Source organism: Nicotiana tomentosiformis, chromosome 10, assembly GCF_000390325.3.
Source record: "Nicotiana tomentosiformis chromosome 10, ASM39032v3, whole genome shotgun sequence".
NCBI classification, from domain to species: Eukaryota; Viridiplantae; Streptophyta; class Magnoliopsida; order Solanales; family Solanaceae; genus Nicotiana; species Nicotiana tomentosiformis.
Window position 1 is genome coordinate 15,878,028 of NC_090821.1, and position 12,444 is coordinate 15,890,471.

Genomic DNA, 12,444 nt, shown 5'->3' on the forward strand with positions numbered 1-12,444 from the left:
TGACTTTCTTTGTCATTCACCATCACTTCATACGCCTCATCTCATCAATATATAACCAGAGAAGAAGAGAAGGAATCAGAACTAGGGTTTGCTTGTCGGGAAACCCCTAAATGTTCTTGAAATGATGAGTAAGGAGAGTTAATTATTCTGTCTCTCTTCTTTTCGGGGAATCAAGCATCACTGTCCGATTCATTAGATCAAGAAAATCACACTACTTCCTACAGTATTCTTCAATGTGCTTCTTCAGCTATATCAATTGTCTTTTTCTTTTTTTGCTAGCTTTGACATTTTCTACTAGTTTTGGTTTTTGTTGTGCGCTGTAGTTGATTGAAGGAAAACAGACAACCCCAAGAAAAGATTCTTTCTAACTGAGACAAAAGCATGATTCCATAACAATCGTTTATTTGATATTTTCTTCTTGTTGTAATACTAGCTACCAAAACATGGAAATAATATTTGTTTTATTGATTATATATCTTAGCTTGTAAATGTATCATTTCCGGTCCCTATCCAATAACATAGGCAGGATTAATATCTTGTTTTCTTATAAATTATATAATTACTGTATAAGACTTTTTCCTTTTCTTTTGGTCATATACAATATATCAAACAAAAAAAATTATTTCTAAGATATTTTGGTTAAGTTACTCATTAATCAATTTGGGTTAAAAATTAACCTAACTTTAAAGGATTTTTTTACCTATCTATACTACATAGGAACTTATTTATAATCTCTAATCAAGTTTTAACTTAATTATATACAAATTAGTTTTAAATGAGTTTTCCTTTATATTAGGAATTGAATAACGAATATACCTACTCTCTCTTTCTCTCTTTCACTCTCTCTCTCCATCTCTATCTCTCCTTTTCTGTTCTTTCCCCAGTTTTTCTTACTTCGATGTTCACTGCTTTTTAGCCTGCTATAACTAAATCCCCAATTTAAGATACTAATAATAAATTATATATAAATTGCTAGCAAACCTTATTTAGGACGGTAATATACAAAACTAAGACAATTTTAATAAATATTGTGTAAGAACTAAAAAATTCCAAAACAATTCTAGTATAGAGCGCTTCTCCCTTTAGCGAATCTTACGCAACGCGAGATCAAATTAGCCGAACTTCAAAACAATTCCAGAAACCAGTTGGAAAAAAAAAGTGACGTGAAAAAAGAGATTTTAGTTGCAGTGTCTCATTTAGTAGCGATAATTTTTCAAGGAGAATATTTTAATCAGTTCACCATAACCAGATATTGGAAAACAATTTTACCAAAAACACTTGGCGCGTGGTTCTGGTAATATGGTTAGTTCATTTTGCCCAGCACCACAGGAATTAGCGTTTTCTTCTGTTGTCTCTCAACTTATTACAAAAGAAAAAAAAAGGGAAAAGAAATATGACCCACAAATATTTTTATCTTTTATTCTCAAAATAAAAACTATCAACGTCATCACCAACTTTACAAAAGAGCCATTTTTATGGTTCTTTTTTAAGGATTCAAGAGCTTTGGGTGTGATTCTTTAAAGATATTATATTTTGCATACATGTGTATGTAAAGTTTGTTTGTTGTATAAATGTGCCTTTAATGTCCCTTTCTCTTAACTTCTAGCACTGTTTCTCCACCTTGTTCCAATTTGTTGGAAAATAATTTACAGATAGATCACTTATGGGGTTTGTTGATATTTAAGGAGAAAAAACAACAAGGGGAAACTTTTTTTAGCCCAGGTAAATAATTTCCCTTTTCTTTTTATGAATTTTGCAATCTTTTTACGTGTAATAAATACTTCCTCCGTTTCAATTTGTGTAAACCTATTTCCTTTTTAGTCCGTGCCAAAAGAATGACCTCTTTCCTTATTTGAAAATAATTTACCTTTATACAACGATTTATAACCACACAAAATATACGTGCCTCATTTTATACCATAAGTTCAAAAGTCTTATCTCTTTTCTTAAACTTCGTGCCCAATCAAATGTGTTCACATAATTGAAACGGAGGGAGTAAATGTTATAGAAATGAAAAAGAGAGCAAAATTTCAAAAAAAAAAAAAAACAATTGTGGGGGAAGTTAAGAAGTGAAAACAAATGTCTTTCTTTCTTCATACTTAAAGAATGCTAATGCTAATGCATGGTTTTGTTATTGTTGTTATCAGGGCTTGATTTTCGCTCAAAAAAGTTGGGAATGAAATTGAAAGTTTTTGCCTTTGATGAATCTAGAGACGTATGATTCTCACATTCGGCTTCAGATTGATAGAGCTTCCCTTTTGGTTTCTGAATCTCTCTTGGTGTCTAAAATTTTGATTGTTGATTTGGGTGTTTGAGGGAAGGAAAATAAGGGATTTTTCATAAAGATTAGCCAGGGTCCTTAATTTGTCCTAAAAATAAATTATTGAGTAGTTGAAAGAAACAATTCAAATGGAGTAGAACGGTTATTGAGGATACATATAGACGACCTGACTAATTTGGAATTGAGACGTAGTTCTTGTTATTGCATTGATTTAAGGGTGATGAAAAGAGAGGAACGAATATTGAGGATTCATATAGCCGATTCCAGCTAATTTGGAATTGAGGCGTTGTTTTTTTTTTTTTTTTTTTGTTGTTGTTGTACAGACTGAAGGGTGGTGAAAGGAGGATTTTTTGCAACTGTATAGGATGGAAGCACCTACACCTAAGTCGGTGGCACCCCGGAAAAAGATGACAAAACAATTAACGGGGAAAAGGGATGACAGTTCCATGCATGCAGCAGCTAGAGCTGGAAATATTGTTGCAATAAGAGAGATTCTTGAAAAGACAGAGGAGGAAGAATTGGCAGAGTTGATAATAAAGCAAAATTCAGCTGGGGAAACTGCATTATATGTTGCAGCAGAATATGGTTATTATCAGTCGGTTAGGGAGATGATCCATTACTATGATCTTGTTGCTGCTGGAATAAAAGCGAGGAACGGCTATGATGCTTTGCACATTGCTGCCAAACAAGGAGATTTAGGTATGTTGATGTTAGTATGAGGTCTTATCATTCCCTAACTAGTTTGGGACTGACACACAGTTGTTATTGTTATTGTTATTGTTGTTGTTATTGTTGTTGATGTTAGTATGAATTACTCTGATTTGCTTTTCTATTTTCTGATGTCTAATTCAGGCGATTTTAAGGAATTGTCTTTGTATTAAAATAAAATAAAAAACACGTATGCACATGGTAGCTTTAAAGGCAATTCTATTATATTACAATGTTTAATATTAATGATAAAAATCAAGTGTTGTAGCTGTAGAACGGAATATCGTTCACCTATTGACCCTAGGAAAGGAATGCTTTTAAACTACCATTGATGTTCATTATAACATACTAGCCAACTTTCTATAATTATCTCTGTCAATTATGAAGTTGAATTTGTAATTTTGCAGATGTGGTGAAGGTATTAATGGAAGCACATCCAGAGCTCTCAATGACCGTCGATGTTTCAAATACTACAGCTTTGCATACAACAGCAAACCAAGGGCATATAGAGGTGGTGAATTATCTATTGGAGGCAGAGAGCAGTTTAGCCACCATAGCTAAAAGTAATGGGAAAACGGCGTTGCACTCTGCTGCGAGAAATGGACATGTGCAGGTTTTGAAAGCGCTTTTGAGTAAGGAGCCAGGGATTGCAACTAGAATGGATAAAAAGGGACAGACTGCACTTCACATGGCTGTCAAAGGACAAAATCTTGAGGTTGTGGAGGAGCTGATTAGAGCTGATCCTTCTTTGATAAATATGGTTGACAACAAGGGCAATACTGCGTTGCATATTGCTGCTCGGAAAGGCAGGGATCAGGTATTTTCTTTTTTCTTATACAACAATAACTACTATTACTACGCCTCAATTCCAAGAAAGTTTGGGCCGGCTAAATAAATCTTTACCATCCATATAGTTTCAGTTTATCTCGTCTTAGTCCAATATATGTCCTTTTTCTAATACGCGAGAATTTTGCTTTGAAACTTTAGCTGTTCTCCTGATGTTTCAGTTGTAGAATACTCTTTGTTTATCAATCAAAGACATGGATCTATTTTCTTTTATTTAGTGTCTTGAAGATTTTGTTTCTTTGACTTTTTTGTTCATCTTTCGCTCTCTTGTTACTTAAGAGATCCCAATAACTCTTCCTCAGAATTTATATAGTGGGAATTACAGATGTTGAAAAATAACTAGGAAAAAATATAAACAAGAAATACGAATCGACATTGCGGATGCAAGGTTTATTGAAGAGTTTGTTATGCAGTAGGTAAAATTATCACTATGCATAGAAAAGAACACTAGATTACAATCTTTATCCTTAAGCGGAGAACGGAAGATGTCTAGCAATATTTTTGAAACCAAAAAGTGATTTCTTCGCTGAACTGTAATTCAAAAACTTTAAGGTTTCAACAAGCAAACTTCCAAAGAATTTGCTGTTAGGAGGTGTGTGAGGTTAGTCTTGGGGATAAAAGGAAGGGTAGAGGTAGGCCTAAGAAGTCTTGGGGAGAGGTGATTAGGCGGGACATAGCGCAACTTGAGCTGACTGAGGACATGATCCTTGATTGGAGGGTGTGCAGGTTGAGGATTAGCGTAGAAGGTTAGTGGGTAGCCGAGCGTTTCTCTTTGTCTTCATTAGTTCTTAGTTCAATAGTATTAGTGTTACTATGACACCCCTTTATCCTTAGCTTGCTATTATCGCATCTTGTACTATTATTACTTGCCACCAGTACTCCCTTAGTTTGCCCCCATAACATACCTTGTATTGTTGTTACTAATTATCAGTACTTCTTTCATAGTTTCTATTGCTATCTTGGTTTTAGTTTTCTAAATATATTGTCTTGCCATTACTTGTTATCGGTGCTTCTTCCGTATTTTATTTAGCCGAGGGTCTATCGGAAAAACAGTCTCTCTGCCCTTCCAGGGTAGGGGTAAGGCTACCTACATCCCACCCTTCTCAGACCTCACTTGTGGGATTATACTGTGTAGTTGTTGTTGCTGTTGTATTTTAGATTATTTAATAAATCAGAAGTCCTTTCGAACCTGTTTCTGCCAATAATATATCACTTGCATTCAGATAGATATCAAAAGAGCCTTGGTTTGTCGATTAGCGTGGTTTCTTAAAATAAATTTGAAGGAATTGATGAGGAGTTTTAGGCGCGAGTGGAATATATTGGGAGCTCATTTCATACTTGTTTTGACATATGCAGATTGTGAAGTTGCTGCTTGTGCAGAATGAAACAGACACTAGAGTCGTCAATAGGACCAACGAGACAGTCCTCGACACTGCAGAGAAACTAGGACAGGCTGAAATAGTAACCATCTTTCAGGAACATGGTGTTCAAAGTGCTAGATCCATCAAGCCACAGGCAACAAATCCAGCAAGGGAGTTGAAGCAAACTGTAAGTGACATAAAACACGGGGTGCATTATCAATTAGAAACTACACGCCTAACAAGAAGACGTATACAAGACATTGCCAAGCGTGTGTACAAAATGCATGCAGAAGGCCTTAACAATGCAATCAATTCTACCACAGTTGTTGCAGTGCTCATTGCCACAGTAGCCTTTGGTGCAATCTTTCAAATCAATGGCCAATGGGTCGATGATCCGGATGATATCCCACCTGATCATTCCCTTGGAGAAGCAAATATTGGTCCAAATCCAGCATTTCTGGTTTTCTTCGTCTTTGACTCGATATCCTTATTTATCGCTCTTGCTGTTGTGGTTGTCCAAACAACAATAGTGGTAATAGAAAGCAGAGCGAAGAAGAAGATGATGTCAATTATAAATAAGCTAATGTGGGTGGCATGTTTGTTTGTTTCAGTGGCTTACTTGTCCCTATCGTACGTTGTTGTTGGCGACGATAATTTATGGATGCCAATATTAGTGTCCATAATAGGAGCAAGCATAATGGCTACAACTATTGGAACGATGTGCTATTGGGTCGTTATGAATCGGATAAGGTCCTCGAACAAGAGGAGCATCCGAAGGAACTCTTTGGCCAGCAGGTCGCGGTCCTGGTCAGCATCAGTCCTCTCAGATTCAGATGCTCTAAACAATGAATACAAGAAAATATATGCTATATAGACAGTTTTCTGGTGAATCCAGCCCCATATTGTAATTTCTTTTTTTTTTTTTTTTTTTTTTTTTGTGGGGTGATGAAAGGCCTTGGCTTTATTTTCATGTGCAAACTCAAGTCAAAGGTAGTTCTTTACCTCAAGAAAATTTTGGTTAATCCTACTTGCTCTAAGTGACAGTGAATGAATCGCTCACTATTCAGTCTCATTCTGGTATCAGGGGACCGTTGCACCTATTTGATTCGTATGCTGAGCAACGACAAAAATATACTAGGTGATTTACTGATTTATTTTCATCTGCTTAAGTTTTGGTAAGCAGAGTTACTAGGTACATATGGTAATGTTGGGTAATAAGTACCATTGGAATAATCAATATTTGCGCTCAAACTGATACGGATTCTACCATTATCGACTAAAGAAAAATAGGACTTGTATCATATTGTCATGAAATTAGTCTCAGGTACTTTTTTCTTTTGTAATTGGCAACAGTAGTAGCATAATGCATCAAATTAGTCTCACATATTGGTTACTTTCTAACTTCAAACATAATGATATTACAGTTCCAAAGCTTAGAATTTCTCTAATAAATGTAGGTAAAGTTACGTCAAAATTTGGATAAGTGCACTAATTGTAGGTAAGTGCAATAATTGTAGGTAAGTTATGTCAAAATTATGTCAAAATGCTGGTAATCTTATTCAACCTTAGATGGGAATTAGGGCGAAGCCTAGGACGGTCTCTGCCTTCTTAACACGTGGCACACAAACTTGAAGTCTGATTTGAAAATCTCTCTCTACCTTCACAAAACTTTTCGCCAATTCAGTGCTTTATTTGTCGAGTCAATCTTCCCGGAGAAGATTTGAGAAGGATTTTCCGAGCATGGTTGAGATCAATGTGAAAATCAAAATGCCGAATCCACATTCTTTGGAAACAAAAGACCCCAGGGCATCTTCCTTCTTGTTCATCAATCGAAAATTAAGACAAACTGGACACTACAGTAAGACGTAAAAATACTCGTTCCCATTCCGACCTCGATATGTGGAATCGTCTTGCGTCATATGTATAAGATTGTTCGGGAGACATAGTCTAAGCCCGGTGGAAAAAAGCATATTTTATATATATATATATATATATATATATATATATATATATATATATATATATATATATATATATATATATATATCATGTTTTATCCTTTTTGACACAGTTCCTTTTGCCTCTTGAGATATTTTCCTTTTGAACTTCAATCTAACATAGCCTTATTGCAAGTTTGAAATTATAAACTGTAAGATCACAGTCACTCATAAGTATGATGAAGTTGTGGAATATATTTATTGGTCAAACAAAAATTATTTGAATTTCTCTTGACAAGCAGTTTGAGAAAACTAAAAGAAAATATTGATTTTTTCTTAAATTCTTGTGTTCAATGGAAAAATTAAGAAGCCTACTATGTTGTTTAATCTCCAAATGTAAGTCTTGCAATTGAAGCAGCAATAGTTTGGAATTTAAATGTAATTAAGTTAAATTAGCTATTTTCAAAAATTGGCCTTTGAGTATTAATTCTATTGTTTATTTTAGAGGCATTTTCAGAAACTACTATTGTTTAGTGGCTATTAACTTCCTATAACTACCATATACATAATTACTTCCTATAGCTACTATTCAGTTATTACGGTAATGTATTCGTTGTATTCGCGCTGCTGTATTCATGAATACAACAGCAAAAAACGCCTAAAATTAGGGCAGTCCAACTGTACGCGCATATATTCATATGTATTCGCGCCATGTATTCATGAATACAGTAACGACAATCACCTTAAAAATACGTATGTTCAACTGTCTAATAACGGAAATAATATCAATTAGCGTGGTACATTCCTAATATAACTCAACAAAATCAATTCTAACATTCCTCATTATCAACCCAATTAATTAGAATGATTTTTTATTTGTATATAACTGTTGTATTTAACTTTTGTATTTAGTGTGTTTTATTATTTTATATTTACTGTTGCATTCATTAAATTCAACATTTGTATTTAGTGTATTCGCTATTTTATTTTCAGTGTATTAAGATGTATTTGTATTAACGGAATTTTAGTTATTCCTAATACATGTTATTACTGTTGTATTCAGTATATTTCATTGGTTGTATTCACTGTAATTCTATTTGTATTCAATGTATTTTACTATATTTCACTGTATTTGAAATTAAATGTATTTCTGTTTATATTATGTTCTATTTTAATGTTTGTATTCAGTGTATTTCAATATTTATATCCTGTATTCATGCATGAATACATGTATATTCAGTTGTATTAAAAAAAATAGAAACCTTCGAAATACATAAATACAGGCAAATAATTATATATTTATATAAAAATACAATGTATTTGAGTGAATTTGTACATAATACAATGTATTTGTATCATCATATGTGACTAAATAACAAAGAAGAGAAGAAAGTTCGCCGGAGATGGTGTTTTCCGGCCAAGCAAAATATTGTATACTTAAAACTAAAAATGGAGACGAACAAAAAAACCCAGCCCTCAAATCTTCTCCGACGCTCATGTTACCGTACCCATGCTCTACTCGGATTATTCCGACATCGTTTTTGCTCCCCGCGCAGTGGCCTAGCCTCAGAGCGACGAGAAAGAAGAGAGAGACCACATTGATTAAAAAGAAATATGTAAGATGACATTTGCAATAATCAAACAGCAAAAGAAACCCTCTGTTACAAATTATCTCATCCGAAGAAGTTTCAAGGCATAAAATAGCTGGAGAAGGTAGGGAAAAGGGAGAAACTCCAATATGTAGCTTCCATAAGAATGTCTTCCATGTAGTTGCACATTAGATAACAACAGATTTGAAGAGAGTGAAACGCAGCATATTATCTCAGAAGAGAGAAAAGGAAGAGAGAGCGAGAAAGAAGAAAAAATTTGAGAGAGAATCGTGTGTTAATTGAAAGAAAGAGAGAGGAAAATCATAAATAGCGTATTTCATGCCTCACTTGTAGTATATACCATAAATACCTATTTTGCTATAAAATATAAAAGGTTGCTATAGAAAATAATATTTTAAAATAATTTTTATTTACAATAATAGGGTGTATACCTTTGCTATAGGAGGTAAAATTTCCTTTATTTTATTCTTTAACTTATTATTTTGAACGATCAAAAATAGTAGCTTGTTTATTTGATTGAGAACAAAAATAGAAGAGAAAAGCAATTGCCCAGAAATTTCAAGGAACGATTACTCTTTGAGTTTTTTTCTTTCCTATACACTATATGAAACCATATTATCAAAATTGTCCTAGTTTTAGAAATTACCCGCCCTAAATAAGGCTTGCTTATAATTTATATATAATCCATTATTAGTGCCTTAAATTAGGTGATTAAGTTACACCCTTTTATTTTTTTTCTCCTCTTCTCTTTCCCTATTTTCTGCCGCCTCTCTCCATGTACTATCCACTATTAGTGCCTTAAATTAGGGACTTTAGGTACACTCTTTTCCTTTTTTCTCTCCTCCTATTCCCTTTATTTAATTGCACGCATCTAGTATAAATTTTCTTAAAAGTATAATTGCTCTTTAGTTTCTGAAAGAGATTTTAAATTTTTGCTCAAAGACAAACTCGAAATTTAAGTAAAATGTTCAACGCCTCCATCTCTGTCGATGTAGTACCAGCAATAACAACAATATAAACTTGACAATGATAAATTTGTATGGTACATCATCATACAAATTAAAAATAAATTTCGTACAAATTTGATATAAATTTGATACATCTACAACTATATATAAATTAATTTTTTTTATACAACTAATTATATAATATACAACTTAGTTATAACTTATCTACAACTTTCATACATAATTTTTATCCAGTTAAATACAACTACAACATCATACAATTTAAATACAATTTTCATACAAATTTTATACAATATATCTTCTGTATGTATTTGTAAAAGAATTGTATATATTTTGTATGTAGTGTGTTCTTCTTACTCTCTGAAATTTCAATCAAAATTTTCTCTTTTAATACAATTTCGATACATATTAACAACTTTATGTAAAAAGATAGTATTTATAACTTAAATATAAATTTCATACAACGATTCATACATTATACAATTATTTTTCAACTTTCATACAACATTCAAATAAAAAAAATATATAACTACAATAGAATATAATTTGCATACAATTATAATACAACTTTAATACAATTTTGTAAGTATATTGTATGTCACGTGTTCTTCTTTTTCTTCGAGTTTAAATCTGAAATTTAGCCAAAATCAAGTCTAATCTTCACCAAACACCCTCAAAATTGAGATATAAACTCCAAACAATATCTCCAATTATTTGCAACAACACCCAATCCAAATAAATAATGGGTTTTCAAATCCAAATTTGAATTCAAAGCTTCAAAGCTTTTTAATGGCTGTCAATGGTGAAGAATCAAACACCTTCAAAATTTATTGATTGACCATTTCAATTTTAACACCAATTGTGCAATATGAAAGGAAATTGCTAAGTTAAAACTCTATAGTAAAACGATTGAAATTCATTGATGAATTCCATTAAAAATATATACAACATGAAGGGATAAAAAGTAGAGAACATCAAAGGAAAAAAAATTAGGGAAAGAACAGAGAATGAGACAAAGAGAGAGAGAGAGAGAGACGAAGAGAAAGAGAGGGAGCACGAGAGAGAGAACATGGATGAAAAATAACTAATTCCTTATTCAATTCTTAATATAATGGGATACTCATTTAAAATTATTTTGTATATATTCGGTAAATTATATATGCCATATAATTAAGTTAAAACTTGATTAAGGAGGGTAATAAAATTTCATATGTAGTATAGGAAGGTAAAAATTCCTTACTCTTTTGAATTGGCCTATAAATTTCCAATTTATTTTGGCCTAGAAGCATATAAGGCTAGGGACGATTTTGGCAATTAGCCACTTTTATGACTGTTGATTGAAAATTAGCTACCGTTTTAAAATTGATTGAAATAAGTAATATTTTTTAATAAATAAATATTTGGACAATAATATCCCTCCACTGATAAGCGGTACATAGTGGTGGCAAAATAGTTAAAAGAAAACAGTTATCCACTCATATTATTCATTAAAAATAGGTTGGATAATGAACTTTTTAAAAACGGGTCAAATATGGATAAGAACCATATTATCCACTTAGAAAATGAGGATAACCAATTGAGGTCAACTAAGTAGGTTTAACTTTTACATTTGTAAAGCCTCAAATTGGGGTTTTTTTTTTAATTTTGAGAGGCTAGGAATTCTCCCAAAAGAAATCAAATTCAAGAAGCCATGGATAATATGATTATACATATTATCCACCGATTGACTTATTTTTTTATCCGTATTAAATATAGAACGGGTCGGATAATTCATCTGTTTTTTGTATTACCCGTTTTCGACCCGCACATACTCAACCCGACTTACCTGTCTGTCACCCCAGTGATACACAACCGCCCTTCTCCACACAAAAGTGCTTCTTCTTCTTTTCCTCCTCCTCCAGGGAATTTCTCTTATACAAGTTGAAACTGCAATCAGAGGCGGACCCAGGATTTGAACATCGTGGGGCACCATTATCTTTAACATAAATATGAAAATAATATTAATTGTAATAAAGTTTGGCGTGAAACTCTTTAAAAATTTAGTGATTACGAGTTCGTGGCCGAAAGAATGTTCAAAAACATAAAAAAAAACTTAAACAAAATCATGACTAAGTCTGTAAGCAATCCAAAAAGTCTCAATCGAAATCCCAGAGTCAACGAATACTTGCTACTTTGCGAAAGTAAACGTTGAAGGGAGAAGGGTTTTAGTTGTCTTTATTTTTTCTAAATGAAATAATAATAAAAATTGATTAGAGATAAAGATTATTGACTAATGAAACTAGTTAATGAAATATTTTATCCCCCTTTCCTACTGTCTTTTATCATTATTTTTATGACTCTTTCCAATAGAGTTTTTGAATATTTTGTGTAGAAGATACAAAGAACTAATCGTGAAGAGAAGTTGAGTTTTGGAGCTTAGATGGAGAGATTTTAAAAGAAAAAAATTAAACTAAGTGACTTCTATGTACTAGTACTAAATTAATGTTTTGAATTTAAAAATAAATAAGCCAAGTTGATTACTAAATATAGAGTAATGCTGGTGTTGGGTCTCGATCCTAGGTCAGACAGTGAGGGAATGAAACTAAATAGCTCGCGGAACCAGTGCAACCAAGGGGCATTATGTTCTTCTGGGGGCACAATTAAATTATTATAGGAGTCCTTGACGTATATACAACAATATATACATGATTGTTTTCGAGCCTATAGGGTGCCAGTGACCCCTCACTTCTACAC

The 12,444-nt window shown here is 32.8% G+C and overlaps 1 protein-coding gene across 3 annotated transcripts; it reads left to right on the forward strand.

Moving 5' to 3' along the window:
• The first annotated feature begins 1,401 nt into the window (after window positions 1-1,401).
• Window positions 1,402-6,268, forward strand: LOC104092892 (ankyrin repeat-containing protein At5g02620-like). 3 transcript variants are annotated; one of them, XM_009598579.4, is made up of 5 exons: window positions 1,402-1,722; window positions 2,148-2,215; window positions 2,605-2,980; window positions 3,397-3,806; window positions 5,192-6,268. In XM_009598579.4, exons 3-5 carry the CDS (start codon window positions 2,647-2,649, stop codon window positions 6,068-6,070), a joined length of 1,623 nt encoding a protein of 540 aa, XP_009596874.1. In that variant the 5' UTR covers window positions 1,402-1,722; window positions 2,148-2,215; window positions 2,605-2,646; the 3' UTR covers window positions 6,071-6,268. The 3 variants fall into 3 exon arrangements, with proteins under 3 accessions (XP_009596874.1, XP_033511186.1, XP_009596876.1); XM_033655295.2 differs by having other exon boundaries at window positions 1,403-1,722; window positions 2,148-2,980; XM_009598581.4 differs by lacking the exon at window positions 2,148-2,215 and having other exon boundaries at window positions 1,403-1,722.
• The last annotated feature ends 6,176 nt before the right edge of the window (window positions 6,269-12,444 follow it).